At 43.8% G+C, this 25,606-nt stretch overlaps 1 protein-coding gene across 1 annotated transcript in view; it reads right to left on the minus strand.

The window, feature by feature from the left end:
- Window positions 1-25,606, minus strand: part of SUPT6H (SPT6 homolog, histone chaperone and transcription elongation factor) — a 100,276-nt gene that overhangs the window by 33,153 nt on the left and 41,517 nt on the right. The window contains exons 11-16 of the mRNA XM_082246655.1: window positions 17,627-17,769; window positions 13,751-13,899; window positions 13,336-13,437; window positions 8,066-8,195; window positions 7,656-7,806; window positions 7,379-7,533 (exon numbers count right to left, since the gene is read on the minus strand). Of these exons, the coding sequence (XP_082102781.1) occupies window positions 7,379-7,533; window positions 7,656-7,806; window positions 8,066-8,195; window positions 13,336-13,437; window positions 13,751-13,899; window positions 17,627-17,769 (830 nt within the window). The remainder of the gene's footprint in view (window positions 1-7,378; window positions 7,534-7,655; window positions 7,807-8,065; window positions 8,196-13,335; window positions 13,438-13,750; window positions 13,900-17,626; window positions 17,770-25,606) is intronic.

Genomic DNA, 25,606 nt, shown 5'->3' on the forward strand with positions numbered 1-25,606 from the left:
GTCAGTAATGCACAAGTTGTTAACATTGCTGATACTGTTGAGCCCAGTCTTGCAAAGGAGGTTCTGGTTCCTAATATTCCTGCAACATTTTCAAGAAGGTTTTGCCATGTGAGATCTCTCCTTTGGGCTTTCACCTGCCAAATTCTACAAAAGAAAAAATCTGGAGAGGTGAATTCATTGATCTATTTTCGTTACTTCCTGTTTTCAAAAATGAAAAAAGAGAAGATACTGATGAAGCGCAGGTTCCCTCCTAGATCCTTTTATAATTGGCTTCAGGCTGTTTGCATATTTTCTGCGGTGATTGGCGAGAAACAGCCTGACAAGTGCAGTGGATTATCTCAGCATTTAGAAAACATCCTTGAAGCCTATAGAAATTTTGGCGGCTTCAGATGGTTTAGTTATGATGAATCATTCCGCCCAAAAAAATGGCTGTATACCCCAGTCTTAAATGGGGAATGAAGGATGTAGGTTTATGGTTAAACCTCATCAGCCCTCAAAAGCCAGTCTTTCCCAAGCAACCGGCACCTGCACCTGTCAGTAACATATCTTCATTTTATAAAAAGGGTATTTGTTACGCCTTTAATGAGTCTCAATGTAAATGGTCAACATCATGCAGTTACAGGCATGAGTGTTCTTTTTGTTTTGGTAGTCATCCAGTAGTGAAATGTTTTAAAAGATCCCATTCACTGTCAAAAGACAATTCCAAAAGCTTTCACACCGGTGAGATTGGAAAAAAAATGTACCGGTGGCTACTCCTTTACCCAAACAAGGAGAAAGCTACACTGTTAATCAATGGTTTTTCTAACGGTTTTGAACTTCCTAGTTTTTCAGGTTCCGGTTGTACAGTGGTAAGTAATCTGATGTCCGTTGATCTGCATAAAGAAGTCGTGTGGGAGAAATTGAAGGAAATTTCAGCTGGTAGGATTGCTGGCCAATTTCTCTTTCCGCCTTTTAAAAACTTTAGGGTCTCGCCGTTGGGATTAGTACCAAAAAAGGAACCGAATTCTTATCGCCTTATTCACCATCTGTCTTTTCCCAAGGGTGATTCTCTAAATGATGAAATCGATGCTGACTTCGCTTCAGTCTCCTACACTACTTTTGATGAGGCCATTCAGTTGATCAGAAGGTTTGGGCAGGGTGCGCTTTTGGCCAAGTCAGATACACAGTCTGCCTTTCGTCTCCTCCCTATTTCTTCTGAGGCTTTCAACTCATTAGGTTTCTGTTTTGAGGGACATTTCTTTTATGATATGTGCCTTCCAATGGGGTGTTCATTGTCTTGTAGATAAATACTTTGAGACATTTGCAACATTTCTCCAATGGGTTGTTATGCAAGAGTACAGTTTTGATGGAATTATCCATTATTTGGACAATTTCCTCTTCGTAGGTCCTCCGGAGTCTCCCATTTGTTTTCTGATGTTGCAGCTGTTTCTGGGTGTTATGCAGGGCTTTGGAGTTCCCATTGCTCAGGAGAAGACATTTATTCCGTCGAATATTGTAGATTTTTTAGGCATTGGAATTAGCACAGAGTCGTTGCAGTTTCAACTTCCAGCTGCTAAGATAGCCCGATTGTGGTCTACTATATCATTTTTTCTAAGGCCAAAAAAAATTTTATTAAAAGAAATTCAAGCTTTCCTTGGCTTACTGGCATTTGCCTCTAGGGTCATACCAGTTTGCAGAATTTTTTTTTCTAGGAGAATGGCGTTAGCAACGTCGGGTTTAAAATCCCCGTTTTCCCACATAAGGGTTACTTCTGATATTAAAGCAGACTTGTTGGTATGGTCTCAAATTTTTATTAGACTATAATGGGAGGTCTTTTTTCCAGGATGAATTTGTTTTTTCAGCGGATATTGATCCGTTTACGGATGCAGCTGGTTCGCTGGGTTTTGCCGCTATTTGGCGGTCGCACTGGTGCTGCGGATCCCGGCCCCCAGCTTGGTCTGCGAATAAGATCACTAAGAATATTGTCCTTTTGGAACTTTTTCCCATCGTTGTCGCTTTTGAACTTTGGGGTCCCCAATTTGCTAATAAGCGTATTTTGATTCATTCAGACAACAAAGGGGTTATTTTCGCAGTAAATTGCTTATTGTCCAAATCTATTTTGGTTATGAAACTACTGCGTTATTTCGTTTTGCTTTGTTTAAAGCTTAACATTTAGGTTAAGGCTAAACATGTTCAAGGTAAAGATAATGTGCTAGCTGACGCGCTGTCTCGTTTTCAGTTGGTGCGTTTTCGTCAGCTTTTACCGGAAGCGGACCTGGTGGGTTTTGTTTGCCCAAGTCATCTTTGGGATTTGATAGAACTCCAATTGCTTCGGCGATTAAAAATTCCATCGCACCAAAAAATTGGAACGATTATTCGGTCGCATGGAAAAGGTGGTTGGATTTTTAATTGTGCCTTAGGATTATCAGGTCTCGCTCCTACAGAGCAAATCTTAGCCTTTATCTGTACTTTGTTCCAAGCTGAACACTCATACAGTCATTAATAAACTCCTAGCTGGCATTTCCTTCTATAAGCTATATCATCTACCTGCCTGTAATGCTTATTTTTCTGTTCGTCAAGCTATTAAAAGGTTATAGATTAGGAAATCTTAGACCAGATACTCGTAGGCCAATAACTGTGGATATACTGAAAAAGGTTTGCTTGGCAACCTCTGCTGCTTGCTCATCTGAATACGAAGCGTTAATATTCCATGCAGCCTTTGTGTTAATGTTTTTTGCTGCACTTCGGATTTCAGAATTAGTACTGAATAATAAATTAGGCCGTTCTGGTCTAGGATTTTCGGATGTTGTCTCTGATTCGTCTGCGATGATATTTATCCGTAACTCTAAAACTGATGTTTTAGGCAGGGGTCATTGGCTCAGTCTGCAGGCATGGGGCGACTCCATTATCTGTCTAATTTTCTCTTTGAAGAAATATATTTCTATCAGGCCCCCGGGGATGGTAATTTCCCGATTCACAATAATGGTATCCAAGTAACAAAATTCCAGTTTTCAGCAGTATTTAAGTGTTGTCTTTCCGTGCTTGGTTTAGTTCAATTTAATTTTTCTTCTCACTCCTTTCGAATTGGAGCCGCCACAGAGGCAGTCTGGCTGGGTCTAGATGAGTCTATTATTAAAAGTTTAGGCAGATGGGACTCTCATAGATTTTTGTTTATATATTCAACCTAATTTATCTCTTTGATTCTCTCAGGTTCCAGATATTGCATTTGGATTATTAGACACTCCTTTGTACATTGGGTCGATAAGAGGGCATGTCAACGGTGTTCTATATCCAGTCTGTCTTTACCTATTACTTCTTTTCAAGTTCTTTGGAAAGGCATTCGTGGCTTACAATGGTTTAACCTTATTTCACACCTTTATAGATTATCCCAACTATGGCCTTTGCTCTCGTTGTTAATCATACACTTTGGTGGTAATGACGTTGTAAATGTAAGACATTAAATTTAATGTGGATGATAAAAACGCGATTTAAATTTATTGAAGTCATTATTCCCAGGGTCTACTGTTGTTTTTTTTCGGAGATAGTACCTCGTTTAGTTTGGTTATCGTCTCCCGAGTTGCATCCTCTAGATAAAATTCAGAGGAGAATTAACCATTCTGTCGCGAAGTTTACCCCATCTGTCGGCATTTTTTCTTAACACGTTGATTTGGAATGGGGATTTTCGGGCCTATAGACAAGATGTGCATTCATTTGTCTGACGGCCTGGATATTTTTAATTTAGGTCTGCAAAATAGAATTGAAATGGCCACGGTGCTGGGTTAGGCCGCATTTTGTTTACAACAAAATTCGGCTGGTGGGGGACTTCTGATTAATTTATTGATTCACTTGAGTTACTTATGACTAAGCAAATTTTATTTACATATTTATTTGGAGTTTGAATTTCTTCAATATTTATTCGAATTTTTAGAATTAATAAAGTTATTTGAATTATTCATTCATTTATTTTTTTATGCCAATAAAAGTGCCGCGGCCATTAAACTACCAAATTTTTTTGTTTTGTGTTTAATATCTTTAAATTACGTAAGTTTTGTTTAATTTTTGTATGCAGTAATAGTGCAGTCTACATTCCCATGTCCCATCTATTGCACCCAGGGTTTGTGTAAGCGTTCCAGGTGTTAGGGCACCATATGCGTTTCCTGAAGGCAAACGATATGTGCATTTGCATTAAGGATGGTGGTGAACACCTGGGACAGTTTATGGGATGCACCTAGACCTCCTACAATCCATGATATAAAATTACTTGCTAGCCATAGATCAAGTGAACTTGTAAGATACAAAACCTATAGCATATATCAAATATCGAAGTCTTCCAAGCAGCTATAAAACATTGCATATGCAAAATAGGCCTTAACAAACTGGCGAATAGTCCGGAATGTCTAGACCATTGCAAAACTAAATACAACCAATACTGTCAGGCCCCGTTCACATTGCAGTGACCCGACTTCGCCGGGCGACCTCACAGGTCGCGGCGCGCTGCTCGCCCCGCGACCTCGGAGCGGCCGGCACGGACTTCATAACATTGAAGTCTATGCAGGTCGCCCCATAGAAGCTCCGGACCCTTTTTCTAAGTCAGAGCGACTTATGTCGCTCCTATTAGAATGGGTCCATAGCTTCTGTATGGCAGACGACCTACGGCGACCTGTGAGGAGACCAGGTCGCCTCACAGGTCGCCCCAGTGTGAACGGGGGCTTAAGAGTATTTCAAAACATTGATATTAATAGCACTTTCAATGGGGCATTGCCCGCACATTGCAGCAGCATATGTGTGGGCAATCCATGTATGTTACCGCCTTTCACGCTCCTCAATGAAATCAGCTTGCATATCATGGTTTGTCCATCTGAGAATTGTTCAAGTCCACAGAAAAAAAAAAAGGGCAAAACTGAAAAAAAGACTTGTGGTATAGTGTCAATCCCAATATACAAAACAGTCTCCTCATAATCAAATATCGGAAGGATCAGTATTAGAGGTGTATGCCTTGAAGCTGGCCTGAAAGGGAAGTCAAGTCAAGAAATAATGAAGTCTCTACATTAAATTATCCAGAGGCACATAGATTCAATAGAGCATATTTTCGTCCAAGTAAAGAACCAGGTCAGAAGACCTTAGAGCCGGTAAAACAATCATGTATACTGGCAACAAGTAGTAGGGTGGCGGGGACACATGCTCATCAAGATATTTCGTATCAGCTCATGTACTTTCCTGCTGTATGTTGAAATATATTAGTTGTTAGCCAAACTCACAAGGCCTCCAAATAAACAAATATCCAGAAGAGTAATGCTGAAGATGCAATATCCACAGTCAGCCAGTAGGTGGCAGCATATGATCAAATATCAGACAGCATAGTCCCCACAGGTAAATATTCAGAGATGTGAGAAGGGATAATCGCTGTAGAAACTCCATATAATTATTGCAGTAAAAGGGACTGTTCCAGGAATAGACAACGCTGATTGCAACAGGCACATCTGTGAAGGCACACACTTGTAAGAAAGGGATGTTAAAAGTCCAAATTATCTTTGCTTCCTAGCTCTGAATGCCAGACAAAGGAGAATCAGTGATGAAAAAAGGGAGATCCGTTTGACCAGAGGATATGGAAGGTAACCTTTCATGGAAAACCAATCCTGGGCAGCTCCTGGTGTTGTAAAGAAATGAACTCTGCCAATGTCCATCACCCTCAACCGAGCCGGGTAAGCCATGGAATATACAATCCCAGATTCCCACATCTTCCTCTTGATTTAAGTGAAGGTGGCTCTCCGTTTCTGCAGTTCCACTGAGAAATCAGAGAGTATTGAGACAGCCACATTCTCAAAGTGGATTTGGCCCTTTTGCCTGGCTTTTCTCAAGACTAGGTCCCAGTCATTGCAATTTAGCATTCTGGCAAGTAGAGGCCTTGGAGCAGCACCAGGAACAGGGTGGTTGTGCTAGCACTTTATGAGCCCGTTCCACAGCAAAAGCAGCAGAAAAGGTGTGCTTAAGCCACTTTTCAACAAAGTACCCAGGATTCTGACCTTCTGCCTTCTCAGGGAGACCCACAATCCTGAGATTATCCCGCCACAGGCGGTTTTCAAGGTCGTCAGCTTTCTGGCACCAGAAAAAGATCTGTTTCTCTGCTGCTGACACCCTACTAGGGGGAAAGGTGAAAAATCATCCTCAAGAGAAGATTCTTCGTTCAGACTCTCTGCATAGCCTGCCTTAAGCAGGCCGATATCCACATTGATTTCATCCATCTTACCTGTCAGAGAGGTGCCACAGCATGTATATATATATATATATAATTCAGCAATTGCGTGTTAACCTGTTCCAGGGTGAGTTTATCCGCTTTCTCTGTGGTGGAAGCATGTTTAGGTGTCTCAAAAAAAAAAAAGCAGCTGTACTGCTGCTTCTTGTGTGAGAAGGGCTGTGGCCTCATCTTGCTTCTCAGCCTGAGCAAATTCTTTCAGCCGTTCTGCCGCCATAGAGGAGCGATCTTTACTCATGGAAGCAGGTAGGCACTTGGACTATCAAGGGACCTGTGTGATGTTGCAGGAGCAGCTAGGAAAAAGCAGGTTGGTGATGGATTCTAAAGGCAGCAGATGGAGCTCTCTCTATACACGTCCAGCCATCTTGGCTGTAGCCACGCGCCCCCCCCCCCCCCCCCAAAAAAAATGTATTCCGTTACATGTCTTTGGTAAAAAAAAAAAAAAGCACAATAAGTGTATATTAATTTGTTTGTGCAAAAGTTATAGCATCTACAAACTAAAGTATATAAACTGCAATTTACGCAGCTATAGATGCTATACTCTAATGGCAGTGATCAGCACATTATAGTTTTACTGTAATAGGGTGGCGGCCAATCTGATGTTAACAGACAGTATCAGACAGACAATAACATTGCTAGTGACATTAATACAGTGATCATAACTGTACACTGACACTGGATGGGAAGAGGTTAAGATCTAGGGGCAATCAAGGGGTTAAACGTATAACATGCCCAACAATGTGTAATGTGTGCAGCTTTTACTTTTCTATCCGGCTGCTTTTTTCTCTCTGCTCTGCAAAGAAAAAAGCCAGATCGCTGATGTGTGTGTGTGTGTGTGTGTGTGTGTGTGTGTGTGTGTGAGAGAGAGAGAGTGTGAGTGAGTGTGTGTAAGGGCTTTGTGCTGTGATTGGATACAGCCAATAAACAGATTTCAGTCATGAATCATTGGCCGAGACCAGCTGAAAAAATTGAGCTGTGGTTGGACACACGTGCCCGCAAAGAAAGAAAAGCCCCGCCAACGTACAGGTACAGGCGATCCGGCAGGGCTGTCCCGCTCGCCCGCAGTAGAACTACTGTGGGCAGGCGGCAAGCAGTTAATAAAGCAACACAATTTGGCCACTATGGCAACATATATTCCACACTTACCCCTCAACATCCTTCATATCTATGCTGATCTCAATGGTAATTAAACCCTCTTCTTCTGCAATGCACATCTTGAGAAACTGATCATCCCGAAGCTCCTTCACAAGTTTATTTTTCAGATACTTAAAAGTATATGCAAAATGGGCTTCATCCACTTCCTGCACACATGAAAAACAGAATGAATACTAAGTAACTAAAGCTAGTTTTGTGTATCCCTAGTGAACATAAAGAAAGCTAAAATATTCTTTAAATGTAATGCAGCCAAAAAGCACACACTTGCCTTTCTGCCTTTCTTGGTTGGCACAATATTGATTTTGCCCCGTTCCTGGAAGGTCTGCCTCAGGACTTGTCTAACTAAAGGTTCTCTGGCAATCTGCAATGCAACCATATACCGGGCCCCCTCCAGCACTCCCTCAGGCGTTGTGAATTGACTGTAAAAATAAAAAAATAGGATATTAAAAGACTAAGCTTTATGTAGGCATACTTTATTAACATCATAGTTTTGTCATCTGCCTATATTCAAATGGTTTTAACTTTGGCTTCAGTTCTAAACATCAGTTTTATGCATTGTATTAGTACAGTGACAGGCGAAAACTAAAATGAGCAACTGTGGAGTTATGATCTGATGTCCATGATATGCACTCTATTAACAGATGTTTATTTTCGTGTAAAACAAAAGTTTGGACTAACCTGCACACATAATCTTTGGCAAGCTCTAGAGGCTCAGCTGGAAACTGCTCAGTCTCATGCCTCTGGTAACTGTCTCGCAGGTTTTCTCCAAACTGTTCTGGTGTAAGACCAAACTTCTTTGCCAAGCCATCTGTGAGATTTCATAAGAAATGCTGGACTCAGTAAATTATCAGAATTTGGACTTGTAGTAAATTGCATCCTAAAACCAGGAATGCTAGAAAGTGATATACAAATATCTCAAAAAGCAAAAAAAAAAAACATTAATATTAAGGATTTCTAGGTAAATACCTGAGAGCATGGTCACCTATTAATTAGTTTTGTGGTTAATTCTCACCAAGAAATGTGTGTGAGGTCTGCAAGTGAATTGTTTAGTCTGGGTGTTGAGGGTTTCTCCCACAACTTAGAAATACATTGGCACTTTAAATGGGTAATACATATGGGCTTGATTTATTAAAGGCTTTGAGAATCATTACACAAATAGTGTAAGTTATGTGCGAAAGTAAACAGAAATTTGCTTTTCTCATTAATAGATGGACTACAAATGCCTTCAAATTCAGTGCATTAACCACTTAAGCCCCGGAAGATTTTACCCCCTTCCTGACCAGGGGGTATTTTGCGATTCGGCACTGCGTGACTTTAACGGACAATTGCGCGGTCGTGCGACGCTGTACCTAAACGAATTTGGCGTCCTTTTTTTCCCACAAACAGAGCTTTCTTTTGGCGGTATTTGATCACCTGTGCGATTTTTTGATCACGCGCTATAAACAAAAAAAGAGCGTAAATTTTGCAAAAATAGCAATATTTTTCCCTTTTTTTTATATGAAATTCCCCCAAAAATAAATGTAAAAATCAAAATTTTTTAATATTTTCGGCCAATTTGTTTTATGCTACCTATGTTTGGTAAAAAAAAAAAAATCGCAAAAAGCGTATTTTGATTGGTTTGCGCAAAAGTTATTGCGTTTACTAACAAAGGGAAAGATTTTTGTCATTTTTGTTGTTTTTTTTTTTAACGCGTAATGGCGGCGATCTGCGATTTTTTTTGCGGTACTGCGACAATGCGGCGGACAGATCGGACCCTTGACTGACATTTTTGACACTTTTGGGGTTACCAGTGACATTTCTACAGTAATCAGTGCTATATATATGCACTGTTACTGTAAAAATACACTGGTAGTGAAGGGGTTAACTTTATTTGAGAGGGAGGGGCTGTGTGTGTCCCTAGGGGCGTGATTCTAACTGTGATTGGCTGGGGCTTCAACTGTATGCAGAGTGATCAATGGATCTACATAGTAGATCCATGTGATCATCTCTCATACAGAGAGGAGAATGACAGGCAGCTTGTTTACACAAGCTGCCTGACTTTCTCCCTCTCCCCCGCCGATCGCAGAGTGGCCGGCGGCGATCGGGTCCGCCGGTCACACGCGCGGGGGGGGGGGGGGTCCGTGACCACGCGGGAGCGCACCTCCGGCGGCGCGCGCTCGCTCCCTAAACCCTCACAGGCGAGCGACGTAGCCCTACGTCACTTTGCCTGTGAGGGGCTGACCGCCGACGTAGATAGTCGTGCGGCGGTCGGCAAGTGGTTAACTAATACATACAGTATTGAAAAAATAAGTTCACCTTTCAGGGGCTCTGTCCAGAGCTGCATCATTAATTTACAGTGATCTGTGAATCAATGAAATACAAGTGTCGCCTGCCACCGCGGCAAAGGGCTTGTATTTCTCAAAGGATTACAAGTGTGTTGATCAGTGCGCTCGCAGTCTATTCACACTTCCTTCAGCTTTCTAACTGAAAGCCGGTATGGAGGGAAAAAAAATGCACATTTACCTGCAAAAATATGTGCATTTTTTTCCTTGGCCTTTAAAGTCTAGGCTTAGTTTTTTTAAACCGCACAAGGGGCGGTACTTACATTCAATGCAAAGTATCGCTTATCATGTTGGCTACTCTTGAAATTAGAAGTCCAGCTGATTGCATTAACCCTCAAAGCCCTGAAAGAGTATGGCTGCATGATTATGGATGGGGTATATAGCGGGGGCAGAGAACTTGGGACTTCAAACAACAGAGCAGCCAGCAGCACAAGAGACAAATTAAATGTAAGTAATCTCCCCTTGTTCGAATTAAAAAAAATTTATTATTATTATACAGGATTTATATAGGGCCAGCAGCTTGCTCAGCGCTTTACGTTAGGGCAGACAGTACAGGTACAATACAATTCAATACAGGAGGAACCAGGGGGCCCTGCTTATTAGAGCTTATAACTTGAGAGAGGGTCAAGTGATACAAAAAGGTAATAGCTGTCGCGGATGAGCTGATTAAGAAAATGCAAGTACAGTTGTTAGGTGGGGGCAGGATAGGCTTCTCTGAAGAGAAAAGAGATTGCCTAAAAGTGGAAAGAGTTGGAGATCGAGAGACTGGGGTAGGGAATTCCAAAGGATGGTAGAGGCTCTGGAGAAGTTCTGGAGGCAAGTATGGGAGGAGGTGACGAGGGAGCTAGAGAGCAGGATGTCTTGGGAGGAACGAAGAGGACAATTAGGTTGGTATTTAGAGACTAGGTAGGGATGTAGCTGGGGGCAGAGTTGTGGATAACTTTGAATGGCAGGTAATGGAGAAAGACGGTTAATAGAGGGATTGGCAGAAGCTGAGCGGGTTGTAAAGGTAAATGAGTCTAGCAGCAGCATTCATGATGTACTGAAAGGGAAATAAATTCAAAGGTTAGTCAATGAGGAAGAGTTGCAGTAGCCGAGGCGAGAGATACCCAGGGAGTAAATCAGCATTGTGGTTTCATTGGTTAGGAAGGGACGTATTTTGGGGATGTTATGGGGGTTGAGGTGGCAAGCTTTGGAAAGTGATTGGATGTGGGGCCAAAAGGAGAGTTCATAGTCCAGGATAACACCTAGCACCCTGGCATGTGGCGATGGGTGGAAGGTTTTTGCCATTGCTTTTGAAGAGAAGTCCAGGGAAGAGGTACGCAACTAAACTTAATCTGGCCATACATGGATCAAAATGCGTCCGGTTCAGCAGGGACAAGCCAACATTTTAATCCATGTATGGACAGGCTGGTTGTAAAGACTGACTTCTTCTGTACAACCATCCTGCTGGATTTTCTCTGCTTGATAAGCACCGCTGGCTATAGCCGACAGCGCTTAACATTGGTGAAGTCTATCTGCTCTCAGAATACAAAAGCTCAGTGGGGAGGACTCGCCTTCCACATTGAGTGTATGGATGAGGGAACTGAATAATTTTTCATCTATGGACTGCTTTAAGGGATTTACAGTTGTGCTCATAAGTTTACATACCCTGACAGAATTTATGATTTCTTGGCCATTTTTCAGAGAATATGAATGATAACACAAACTTTTCTTTCACTCATGGTTAGTGTTTGGTTGAAGCCATTTATCAATCAACTGTGTTTACTTTTATTAAATCATGACAACAGAAATTACCCAAATTACCCTGATTAAAGTTTACATACCCCAGTTCTTAATACCATGTAATGCCCCCTTTAACATCAATGACAGCTTGAAGTTTATGGTATTTATGGATGAGGCTCCTTATCTTCTCAGATGGTAAAGCTGCCCATTCTTCCTGGCAAAAAGCCTCCAGTTCCTGTAAATTCTTGGGCTGTCTTGCATTAACTGCACACGTTTGAGATCTCCCCAGAGTGGCTCAATGATATTGAGGTCAGGAGACTGAGATGGCCACTCCAGAACCTTCCTTTATTCTGCTGTAGCCAATGACAGGTGGACTTGGCTTTGGGTTTAGGATCATTGTCATGTTGGAAAGTCCAAATACGTCCCATGCGCAGCTTCCAGGCCGATGAATGCAAATTTTCCTCCAGTATTTTTTTTACAACATACTGCATTCGGCACTGTGCCTTTGTAGCTCACACATCCCCAAAACATCAGCGATCCACCTCCGTGTTTCACAGTAGGAATGGTGTACCTTTCCTCATAGGCCTTGTTGACTGCTCTCCAAATGTAGCATTTATGAAAAAAATTATCTGGTGCGCTAATAAAATAAATATCATGTGTAAGACACACACAAATAATGTGGGTATAAACACAATAACTAGTGGGTAAATCGAAAATGAATAAACATTCTATTCAATGTGCATAAACATAAGTGTCCATAAAGTCCAAATTCATCTGAAGTGTATAACCGCAAAATAAATGTAGGATCCAAATATAGAAACAAAGTGGTGCTCAATCCAATTCCAAAGAACTATATGAGATTCCCACCACCTGTAGGGTTTCCTCCTTACCCGACGGATAAAAGTAAGGTGCAATAAACTCCCAAATAAAACTCTGTGTAGTTAAGGGTCTCCAGTGCTGAATATTCACCCCGTGATTAAGACAGATATCCAAGCCTCTTAACGGATAAATAAAAACACTGCACATTGGATATATCCCACTAAGGGCTTCCTTTCCTCCAACACCTACAGATTCAACACTGGTAGCCTCAATACATGAACTCCTATGGCTCTTGCACTTCTCCGTGTTGCTCTGCAGCTTAGAAGACTCGTTCGTCCTAACTCCTGTCTGTGTTCACAATCCCAATGTGAGCTGAACTGATCATCATGGATAACCTGGGGACAGGTAACCACATCCCGAACAATTTTCCTGGTAAGTGGCTGAAATTTTAGTTGGTCTACATGACCGTGGTTTAGTTTCAACAGAATCCTTCATTTTCAACTTCTTGATTTAGAGTTTGAACACTGCTGATTGGCATTCTCAATTCCTTGGATATCTTTTTATATCCCTTTCCTGTTTTAGACGGTTCAACTACCTTTTTCTGCAGGTCCTTTGACAATTCTTTTGCCTTCCCCCATGAAGAATCCAGAAACGTCAGTGCAGCACTGGATGAAAGATGCAAAGGTCTGTCAGGAGTCCAGAAACTCATTGACCTTTTATATACACACACTTATTTTAAGCAAACAGATCACAGGTGAGGATGGTTACCTTTAATAGCTATTGAAACCCCTTTGTGTCAACTTGTGTGCATGTTATCAGGCCAAAATCACCAGGGTATGTAAACTTTTGATCAGGGTCATTTGGGTAATTTCCAGTTGTCATTATGATTTAAAAAGAGTAAACACGGTTGATTGATAATAAATGGCTTCAGCCAAATCCTAATTATGAGTGAAAGAAAAGTTTGTGGTGTTATTCTTATGCTCGGAAATATGGCCAAGAAATCAAAAATTCTGCCAGGGTATGTAAACTTAAAAGCACAACTGTACGTGTGGTGATATGCTTGCAATGAAAGAGGACACTTACCAAGACCGGCTCCTTGGCAGATAGAATACATATCTCTACGGGAAGCCTGCTTTAACTCTGGTCCCTTCTGTTCCTCCTCCTCTTGTTCTACAGGCTCAGCCCCTGGAAATTATTCACAGCAATTATAAATATTTGCAATGTTACATTGCAGACACAAGGACATTGACAATTAATAAGAATGTCAGGAAGTGTCTATTTTCAACATATATTTCAGCAAATAAAAAAGACGGTAAACCACTTTTTTGCTCTCTAAGTTAGTATAAATCAGTCCAAAAGTCTTTAATTTTTCTGTACTGTGTTAGATGTAATATAAAATAGCTGCAAATATTTTGTTTCAGATTGTGGTAGTGACGTCAACACTGGCTATTTAGAAATCAGTGCTTTTAAAGTACATTGGCCCCCATCATACACAAACCTTCCTCCTCTCCTTCTTCAGGGATGCGTTTCATCTTTTTCTGGCTGGACTTGGCTGCATTTTGCATCTTTGGAATGTCTCTCCCATAGTACAGTAAGAAGTGGTTATACACGTCCTTTAATTCATCCATTGACCGGACATCTTTCAGCCTACACAAAAATTAAAAAATTACAACTATACTTAAGCAGAAAACATTTTGAAAAAAGTGAATATGAAAGAGAAATTTTTACTTATCTGTAAATCCCATATCTTGGAGTACAGGACACAGGCAAAGTATTCACCAAGGGTTGTAAGCGAGTACCTTCTGGTGGACATTGGCAAAGCTTTAGAGGACACACCGCCTGGGCACCTCCCCTATAAACCTTACCCACACCACGAGTCCTCAGTTTTGTAGAAAACATGGGCAAGTAAAACAAGGATTGGAAAGGAGGGTGGCCTGCACCCTGTATTGTACTCCCAAGTTATGGAATTTACAGGTTAAGTCATAATTCCTATTCTCTATCATAAAAGTACAAAGGCAGAGGCTTCCTACACGATGGGATGTTTGCAAGCAATGAATAAGAAGGGGGGGGAGCAACAATGAGGCCAACAGAACTGTGCCAACACTGAAGCAGAGTGTCCATTGCCAGGTGCCAAGGTTAGCACAAAGAATCTGGCTGATTGGAGCAGTAGCCTTGAGGCATATATGTTCTAAAGGCTCTATGTCTAGTCAATGTAGAGAGATTTCCTTTGGATGCTTAAGAGTAGGGCATAAGGATGGTAGGACAATGTCCTCACTGAGGTGCAATACTGAAACCACCTTCAGCGAAAGACAATCTTCTCTTTGTTAAGTATGAGGTAAGGCTGTTTACAGGAAATGGCCACCAGTTCAGAAACACATCTGACAGACATGATGGCGACCAAAAAGGCTACTTTGCAGGTATATTCCTGATAGGTTCAAAGGGTAGTTTCTGCAGGAACCAAGATGAGATCCCAAGACGCACAGGGTGCTGCAAGGGGGGCTTAAAACAAGATAAACCTGGGAAAAAAGGTACAACAGAGAGTGAAGCCAGAGGCCTGGACGAAACTTTACCTTTGAAAGTGCTTAATTCCAGGTTCTGGTCAGAACTGGGTTTCAACTGCCATGCGGGAAACTTTGAGATAGTATATATGGCCTGTTGGGAAGTGGTCAGGCATAGTCTGCTAGGATTTACATTAGGTCTGTGTACCAGGTTCTTTTTGGCCAGTTTGGTCCAAAACGAATCACTGTTTTCCTCTCTTGTTCCATTTTCCTGAGCAGATAAAGTAGGAATTGCAACGGAGGGAAGTTCTAAATTAGCTTGAACTGAGACCAGGGGATTTTCAGGGCATCTGAGGAAAGCAGTAGAGGATTCCCGGTTCTGGCAACAAACAGAGGTTGCCGAGTCTGGAGGCTAGGATGTCCAGATCAAGTATTCACTATTTTTGCCATATCAGATTGAAGACATCTGAGTGAAGGGGTCCATTTCCCTTGATCCAGGCGATGGCAGGTGAGATGATCAATTTCAATTGTCCACTCCTGGGATGTGTACTGCAGATATCGTTTGAAAGGGAATTTCTGTCCAGGATGTGAAATGGGTTTGCTTTCTGCAAGACAGCCAGACTCCTAGCGTCCCCTTGATGGTTGATGCAGGCCAATGCAATGGCACTATGTTATGACAGATAACCGATGAGCAAGCAGCATGCTTGCATCACTGGAAATTATGTATTGCTAATACTCAGAGTGGTAGCGGACACCGGGTTGGTCGCAAGTGTCTCGGGTCTCTTGGACAACACGTTTTGTCTAGGTGTTTCAGGGCATTCTGCAAATTGACCTGTTCTTGGGCAGTTTATGGTTGACTTGATGAAATAAGAAAGGGGCAGGGTGGTGGAGTTTAAAACTATTTTGTACCCCCTTGAAACCACCAACTAAATTCACAGGTCTGGGACATCTGTGACCCACAGATCGGCAAACCCTACAAGAGGTTCCCCCGGTGTTAGGAGTAAGGGGTGCTGCTTCATTGTGAAGAGGGCTTCGGGAAAGCTTGGTGTCATTTGTGGGCCAAGCCTTGTGCCGAAATTCTACGCATGTGAATAGAGATAAGAGCCATTGTGGAAAATTGTCTCATGACATGTTCTAAAGGAGACTGCTGTAATTGGCTCTGTAACAGCGCAATCCGGAACCGGAATACAGGGTCATTTTGGTTGTTCATTGTCCAGATCAAGTTAGCTGCCGTTTGACATGAAATTGCAGCAATAGTTGGTTGCAGGGCTGGGTCTGCAAGATTTAAAAAGAGCCATTAGGAGTGTCTCAAATTGTCTATGTGCCGAATTTGAAAAGGAGGAACATCTTCAAAAGAAAAAGTGAGATGCTTATTTAGGACAGAGACCATAGGACAGGATCAACCATATGAATAGCCAATTTCTTTACACACTTTTTGTCCACTGGGGACAGTTCCAAGGTTTTTGCTGAAATAGACAGTGAGCTTTACAGTGTTACAAGCATGCTGCTTTGCTCCCCTTCAATATAGTTTGGGGAAGAAATATCTTTTACAGTTTCCTTCAGTACTGCCTCAATATCATCTTCTTCATTCCCTTCGGTGTCTGCATCCTCTAAGACTAGCATTTCTGGAATCCAACTCAGGTTAAGAAACGGGAGTAGAAGAGGCGTGGAGTTGATTGGGCCGGGAGGAAGATGGTTGTATCAAAGCTGTAATCAAATATGACACGCGGAGAATTCTACTTTAGTCAAACAGGCCGCCTGCTGTGTGCCTGAGAGCTAGAATCAGATGCAGAGGCTAGTGTAAGTGCCAGCTCTGTGCTATTACCCAGGTGCTGATTGTCCTGTAATGAATGCTTGTGGTGAAAAGTAGCATTTGAGTACCTCATAAGGGCCCTAGGTGAAAAGGGTAGTAAATTGTATAACCAGTAGTGCAACGCAAGACCAGGTCATCCACCTGTGACTAAGCTCAACCTGTCAATGACACTGGACTATACAAAATCCAGGCTTTGCCTGTCACAGGGGGGGGCATACCCCATAATGGGTCTCCGAGGACTGCATTGCATAGTGGTGGGACCACTGCCCTTGACCTGTAGAACACCCCACAACTCAACACGTTGCACCAAGTGCCAAGGTATGCGCCCATGCAGGATCCAGTGCCTGAAGCAACATTACAGGCCATCCCCAGTGTGGGGCCTGGGTATGGCTTCCAAGTTCCGGAGGTTGAGCAAATCTGGATACCCTGCTTCAATATATTGGCATTAGAAGACAGAGGGCTTGATTGAAGAATCCGAAGATAAAATAAATAAAAATATTAAACTAGTAAAGCTAAGGGTGATTTTCTCTAACGAAGAAAAAAGGTCTATCACCTTCAGACACTAGCACAAAGCTGAGGACCCATGGAGAATTTTAGGGTTATAGGGGGGGGGGGGGGGTGTCCAGATGGCTGCCCTCTAAAGCTTTGCAGTGTCCACCTGAAGGTACACAGAAGAGTACTCTGCCTGTAATGTACAATTAGAATATTCTTTTTAATAGTAACTGAATACAGTAGTTCTATACTAAACAAAATACAGGCAATTCTCTGGCTTAGTGCTATGAGGAAGCAGCACAAGTTCACATTTGTTCATCATCAGGATTACCTTGTAGCAATTGCATAGGATAGGGTGACAGGTTAAAACTGGTAAAAAGCAAACCATTTAAATAAGCTGTTCATACGAATAAAAAACCGCTGCCTAAAATTGCTGATTGAGTACAATGTTAAATATTACTTTTTTTTCAAGCAAATGAGTTTCTAAATGTTATATGCTGAATAATTTTAAAATAAAAGTAAAATGATAGTTTTTTTTGTTCAGTAATTACAATAAAACTCTACCAGTTACCTCTCCATGTCTGAAGTATCCAGAGGTCTTATCTCATCAGCAAGTGGCTTATCTGGATCCGCAGCGATCTGCTCATACTGATAAGCCTGCATTTTCTGGAACAGACGCATCAGATTCTCCTTTCTCAATCTAAGTTGGGTCCACTAAAACAAAAAAAAAAAAAACTGCATAAGCCAACATTCCTTAAAAACATGTCAATGTCACCCACCGTGTTGCCAACGTAACATTTATAGGTGTCCTGACACTTACAGCAGTAATAGGATTTCTGTACTTACCGTAAAATACATTTCTCTGAGTTCATTGACTGACACAGAGCTCCATATTCAGAAACCATAGGGTTATATCGTCCCCTACAGGACAACGACACTAAGCCAAAAAAGCAACTTGGCTACCCCTATGGGCAGTCCTAGCTGGTATTCATCCCCCTCTCTGCTATAGGTCTTCATTTTAGTAACTAGCAGTATCAGAAGTATCAAAATTCCATAGAGGGGTGGTTGCTGTGTCCGTCAATGAAGTCAGAGAAATGGATTTTATGGTAAGTACAAAAATCCTATTTTCTCTTTCGTTCGTTGACAGACACAGTGCTCCATATTCAGAACCATAGGGACACCATCCAAGCAATGCCAAAAACATGAGGGGTGGGACAAAAAACACAAGAAGCCAACTAGGTAACAGGAGCTCAACCAAAAACAACTGGAGCCCAAACTGAACAATACACCCCTAAAAAGGCAACAGAACCTCTATACAGCAGCCTGCAAAACCCTGCGGCCAAAAGAAGCATCCGCAGATGCCAAAACATGCCCTTTTTAGAATTTTGTGAAAGTGTGCACAGACGACCAGATGGCCGTCTTGCAAACCTGCACCACTGTTGCCTGACGGAAGGCACAAGAAGCACTAAGGGCCTGCATAGAGTGCGCCGTTACAGGGAAAGGAGGAACCTGACCCTTGATAGAATAGGCCTGAACCAATGTCTGTTTGATCCACCTGGAAATGGTGGCAGAAGCAGCAGACACAGCCCTTTTCTTGCCCTGTCTGTGATCACAAAGTGCGAGTCTGACATTCGAAAAAACTCAGTGGCCAAATAGGGCGTACGACAAGAGAACGTCACCAGTTCCAACACCCTGTGAGCAGAGGTGATAGCCACCAAAAAAGCCACCTTCTGTGACCGTGTAAGCAGGGGGATCTCCCGAATATTTTCAAAGGGAGGCTTCTGGAGAACTGAAAGCACAAAGTTCAAATCCCACAGCGGTAGAGGAGACCGCATTGGTGGAGTCAGATGTTCAACCCCTTGAATGAAAGTATGCACCAAGGATTGCGTGGCCAAGGGTCGCTGAAAGAAGACTGCCAAGGCAGGCACCAGACCCTTGATGGTAGTCAAGGCAAACTTCTGCTCAACACCTCGTTGAAGGAAGGTCAAAATCCAAGCCACTGAAAAGTAACGAGGATGATGAACACCGATCGACTCACACACAATGTACGGTTTCCACGTACGATAGTAAATCTTTCTAGAGTTAGACTTCCTAGCCTTTAGCATTGTCAGAATCACCCACTGGGCCAAAGCTCTATCCCTCAGCACCTGGCTTTCAACAGCCAGGCCACCCAAGCCAGTGATGGTAAAGCAGGATGGAAGATTGGCCGTTGGGACAGCAGGTCCTCCCTGTGAGGCAGGCAGCCTTCAAAGGCGACCAATTGCACTAGGTCGGTGTACCAAGACTGACGAGGCCAGTATGGGGCCACCAGAATGATGGGAAATCTTTCTTCCGCAATACTGTGCAGAAGCCACGAAAGAAGCTTGAGAGAAGAGAAGGCATAGATCAGGCGATACTGGCCCCCACAGGGCCACCTTAGCGTCTCTGGCACCTGCCAGAGGATCTTGTGACCTTGCCACAAACCTCTGTACCTTTCTGTTGAGTGAAGAATCCAAAAAGGTCCACCTTGGGAGGTGCCCCAGTGCAGACATATCAGATAAAAAGTCCAGATGAAGGGACAACTCCCCTTGGTCCATTACCTGCCGACTAAGATAGTCCGCCTGAGAATATTTTGCACACCTCGAATGTGTACGACGGAGAGGGCTTGAACGAAGTACTCTGCCCACCGGAGAATGCCGGCTACCTCCAGAGCCACCAAAACACTTTTTGTTCCTCCCTGGTGATTGACATAAGCCACCACCGTGACATTGTCTGACTGGATCCTTACCAGGAGCCCCCGAAGCCGATCCATCCAGTGATCCAGGCACAGCCTGATCGCCCGAAATTCCAGGACAATGATCGGTAGAGTTTGAACCCATGGTTTCCCGGCTTAGCCAAATCGGATTGTCCAGAGACTTTGGACACTTCCATTTCACCAGTATCTCCCTTTGCAGAGATCGCATATGGAACTGTGCAAACCGGACCGCCTCGAAGGTAGACACCATCAGGCCCAGCACTTGCATGCAAGCCCGAAGGGAGGATCTCCTGTGAGACAGCAACAGGTGAATTGCAGCATGCAACCTCTGGAGTTTGTCCAGAGGAAGAAACACTCTTGGCCAGAGCGGAGAGTCAAGCACAGATAATCCAATTTCCTGGATGGGATTAGGGAAGACTTCTGGTAGTTCAGAAGCTAACTGAACTCTTTCAAGGTCTGGATAGTGATCTCCAAGTCATCCATCAATGCAGATGAGGACTCCACGCGCAAGAGGAGGTCATCCCAGTAACCCAGCACAGCAATCCCTCGCTGACGTAGCAACGCCAGAACAGGAGCCAACACCTTCGGGAAGTCCAGAATGAAAACTAACCTTGCCCTCCTTCTTTGGGACCATAAACAGGTTTGAATAAAAACCTTGAAACCATTCTGATACTGGATCCAGGACAATCACTTCCTAAAGCAACAGGTCCTGCGTCAGCCCCGAAGAGAGCTTGAATTTCGCCTGGGGACAGACGCACATTGGAGGGAAAGAACCTTTCCTGAGGGCAAGAACAAAACGCCATCTTGTAGCCTGACAGAATCACTTTGTGGACCCATTTGTCTTTCACCAAGGAGGTCCACGGGCCTGGAAACCAACGGAGACGCCCCTCCCCCCCAACCCCCGGCATGGGTGAGGTTACACCTTCATGCTGAGGGGGCTTTGTCTGCGGGTTTGGAGAAGCCCGCTCCCGGCTTGCCAGACCAGGGCCGCTTGGAACCTTCCGAGAAGGGCTTGAAAGGCTGTAAACCCTTGTAAGTAGATGGACGAAAAACTGCGTGTGCGCCGAGAAATAAAGGGCCGCGTCTGCAAGGAGGCTCCTTCCCCTTCCCGAACTGCATAAGAAAATGCTCCCCCCCCCCCCCCCCCGGTAAGACTCTTAATGAGCTCATCCAGTGTAGCTCAGTTACAGCTTTTTTAAAGGTTTGGTCCGCAGACCACTGGTCCACAAACTTACCAAAGGCAGTTAGCCCACTCAGGGTTTGCGACATCAGGGCAAAGACCAGGACCAGCCGTAGCGCCGAACCAGCAATAGTAAACATATAGCGGGCCACAGACTCCGCTTTTCTGTCAGCCGGATCTTTAAAGGCCGGTGATTCCTCTACTGGAATCATTGTTGCCTTATTTAACCTGGAGACAGGGAAATCCACCACCGGTGGGACAGTCCATTCTTTAGAAGTGACTCTTCAAAGGGGTACCTCACCGCAAAATGTTTAGGAACCACAAAAGGGAAGTTTTGCGCTCCCAATCTTTGTAGACAAACCGGTCTAAATTGGAGGGATAAGGAAACACTTTTGCCGTGCGAGACGACTTGTGAGTACAGAAAAGGACGGCCACCTCCGCAGTCGTCTCAGCTGGATTCTCCATCTTCAAAGTTTCCCGCACGGATGTAATCAGTGCATCAACCAGCGCCTTACTGCTGCAGTTGTGGAGGAATTATTCTCACTATCTGACTGATCAGGGAGCGTGGTTACAAACCCTGTGGCACCAGAGCCAGATTTAGGATCTGATGAGAAAGATGAGGGAGGGGGGAGGGCAGGGGGCGCTTTCTGCTAGCCTGCTGTCCAAAGGCCACCTCCACCCAGGAAACAAAGAACTCCAGGACCGCCATCAGAGCATCAATGGAAGGCTGGGACCCTGAGAAACCTGCTGCCTCCGAGATGGGGTCAGGTGGGGAAACATGCTCCAGAGACTCCATGACTAAAAAGGGAGAACCCACCAGCAATGTGTTTTGCACTGCCAGGGGACTCCCCTAGCCTAAACCTCCGCACCCAGCACTACCACATGTACCCAGAGACAATGCACCCTGTAACCTGCTGCAGAGAGGGGCCCCCCCCCCAGGACTCACCACCCCACCAGAGGAGCGCTGGTCTGCACCAGAGATAGCCAGGAATCCATACGCGGCATCCAGGAGAAAAGGAAATCCAGGAGTCAAACACCAGGGGAAAGAGGAGGGGCCCCCACAACAATATTCACCGCCCATAAGGCTCAACTGTCATGGTCACCGCTCCTGTGAACACTGGACCAACCAAAAATAGCCACCGGACTGGCTGCCACACGAGGCGCCCACGAGGCTCCCAGGGACCAGGAAAAATATCCCTGGAGTCTAGGCCAAAACTCTGCAGCAGGAGGGGGACCTGGGCTTGCAAGATCACCACACAGGCAGTGCCCACTTCATCAGGGAAGCCCTGCTCCACCACTGGTTGGATACAACACGGGTGGCCCACAGGGGCCACATAACACAGAGGGTGCCTGGTGGGAAGGAGGGGGATCCTTTAGGTCCGGGTTGCGAACAAGCACGGAGACCCATGTGAAACGTTAACAGTTCCTGACTGTTTGGATTTGTGGCATGAGGATACTTAATAAAGTCAAGCAACTTCATTCCTTGATGGAGTACAACCTTTTCCTACAAATACTTCCACGGTGGTGAGCCGAGGTGTGTACCCAGCTGGATTGCAGAGCACAGCTGATTGAGCCTGAGCAGTGTTGCTCTTTTCTTTGCATTCCAGGGGGTACCCGCATCCACCCCCCCACTGCATCCAGGAGGAGGGGGGGGTTGACGACATCATTCTCACCGAACCCACAGAAACTAGACGGGCACCACACCAGATAGAGCCCCTCACCACCGAAATGGGGGACTGTCGGGCAGAAGGAATGATGCCATGACTCGGTCGTATGTAACCTCGCTACACGTTTACCTAGGAGGCCAGCGCCCATCCAATGGGACTATGTCGCAGCCCACCTAGCGCGGAGCTCTGGTCTGCGCGCGCTTAATGGCCAGACCACTGGATCTAGCTCGTCACCCAGCCCAGCAGTGGATTGTAGATCTCACAGGAAAAAAAACCCCAGAAGAAAAAAAATGCCATTTAAAAAGGAAAAAAATGCCAGAACCAAAAGATCCATGCAGGGAACTAGGTCCTTACTTTTGACTAGGCAGAAAAAAAAATAAAGAAACCCTATAGCAGAGGGGGATGTATACCAGCTAGGACTGTCCATAGGCAGTAGTTCTAGGCCCATCATTACCGATTTAAACTAATAACCTATAAAGCAGGGGTCTCAAACTGGTGGCCCTCCAGCTGTTGCAGAACTACAATTCCCATGAGGCATTGCAAGGCTGACAGTTACAAGCATTATTTTCAAAGGCATGATGGGACTTGTAGTTACGCAACAGCTGGAGGGCTGCCAGTTTTAGACCCCTGCTATAAAAAGCTTTTAAAAAAATCGATGCCTATTGACAATTTAGGGTACCAAATTTGGTCACCATTTCACAGGTGTGTGCAATTTTAAGGCTTGACACGTTGGGTATCTATTTACTCATCACAACCTCATCTTTTATATTTTATCAAAAATTTCAACAACTAGTATTTAGTTTTTCCACATACTTTCTTTCATAAAAAATATATATTTGGTTTGGGGGTTTAAGGAATATTCAACCCTAAAAAAAGTGCATTTTAATCACTTGTCGCCCCCCCCCCCCACAAAGATTTACAGTGGCAGAGCAGCTCGGCTGCGCATAATCGTAAGATTAGACCCAGCGGGAGCCAGAGAGCGGGAGGAACGGGCGCGATCACCGCCGGCATCCAGCGATCTTAAGAGAAAATGACAGGAGAGCTGCCTGCCTACGTAAACAAGGCAGGCGGCTCTCCTGTCAGACAGGCACAATGAGATTGTGTTTCTCAGCTAAGCTGAAACCCCGATCTATGTGTGCCTGTCACAGAGCCCCCTCCCCCCCCCCCAGTTATCAAGAAAGCACAATTTAGGAGCACACTTAACCCCTTGATCACCCCCAGTATTAACCCCTTCTCTGCCAGTGTAATTTATACAGTAAGTGCATATTATTTGGCACTGATCACTGTATTGCTGTCACTGGACCCCAAAAGGTGTCAATTAGTGTCAGATATGTCCGCCGCAATGTCACAGTCCCGCTAAAAATTGCTCATCACCGCCATTACTAATAAAAACAACAAACAAAAAAAACAAAAAGTCCAAAAATCTATTCCATAGTTTGTAAACGTTATAACTTCTGCGCAAACCAATTAAAATACGCTTTTTGGGATTTTTTTTTTAACCAAAAATATGTACAGTGCCTTGCGAAAGAATTCGGCCCCCTTGAACTTTGCGACCTTTTGCCACATTTCAGGCTTCAAACAAAGATATAAAACTGTAATTTTTTGTGAAGAATCAACAACAAGTGGGACACAATCATGAAGTAGAACGAAATTTATTGGATATTTCAAACTTTGTTAAATAAAAAACTTAAAAATTGGGCGTGCAAAATTATTCAGCCCCTTTACTTTCAGTGCAGCACAATCTCTCCAGAAGTTCAGTGAGGATCTCTGAATTATCTAATCTTGACCTAAATGACTAATGATGATAAATAGAATCCACCTGTGTGTAATCAAGTCTCCGTAAAAATCCACCTGCACTTTGATAGTCTCAGAGGTCCATTTAAGCGCAGAGAGCATCATGAAGAACAAGGAACACACCAGGCAGATCCCAGATACTGTTGTGGAGAAGTTTAAAGCCAGATTTGCATACAAAAAGATTTCCCAAGCTTTAAACATCCCAAGGAGCACTGTGCAAGCGATAATATTGAAATGGAAGGAGTATCAGACCACTGCAAATCTAAGACCTGACGTCCCTCTAAACTTTCAGCTCATACAAGGAGAAGACTGATCAGAGATGCAGCCAAGAGGCCCATGATCACTCTGGATGAACTGCAGAGATCTACAGCTGAGGTGGGAGACTCTGTCCATAGGACAACAATCAGTCGTATACTGCACAAATCTGGCCTTTATGGAAGAGTGGCAAAAAGAAAGCCATTTCTTAAAGATATCCATAAAAAGTGTTGTTTAAAGTTTGCCACAAGCCACCTGGGAGACACACCAAACATGTGGAAGAAGGTGCTCTGGTCAGATGAAACCAAAATCAAACTTTTTGGCAACAATGCAAAATGTTATGTTTGGCGTAAAAGCAACACAGCTCGTCACCCTGAACACACCATCCCCACTGTCAAACATGGTGGTGGCAGCATCATGGTTTGGGCCTGCTTTTCTTCAGCAGGGACAGGGAAGATGGTTAAAATTGATGGGAAGATGGATTGAGCCAAATACAGGACCATTCTGGAAGAAAACCTGATGGAGTCTGCAAAAGACCTGAGACTGGGACGGAGATTTGTCTTCCAACAAGACAATGATCCAAAACATAAAGCAAAATCTACAATGGAATGGTTCACAAATAAACATATCCAGATGTTAGAATGGCCAAGTCAAAGTCCAGACCTGAATCCAATCGAGAATCTGTGGAAAGAACTGAAAACTGCTGTTCACAAACGCTCTCAAATCCAACCTCACTGAGCTCGAGCTGTTTTGCAAGGAGGAATGGGCAAAAATTTCAGTCTCAATGTGCAATGTGCAAAACTGATAAGAGACATACTCCAAGCAACTTACAGCTGTAATCGCAGCAAAAGGTGGCGCTACAAAGTATTAACTTAAGGGGGCTGAATAATTTTGCACGCCCAATTTTTCAGTTTTTTATTT

This window comes from Pelophylax lessonae (genome assembly GCF_965119305.1).
Source record: "Pelophylax lessonae genome assembly, chromosome: 2".
Lineage (NCBI taxonomy): Eukaryota > Metazoa > Chordata > Amphibia > Anura > Ranidae > Pelophylax > Pelophylax lessonae.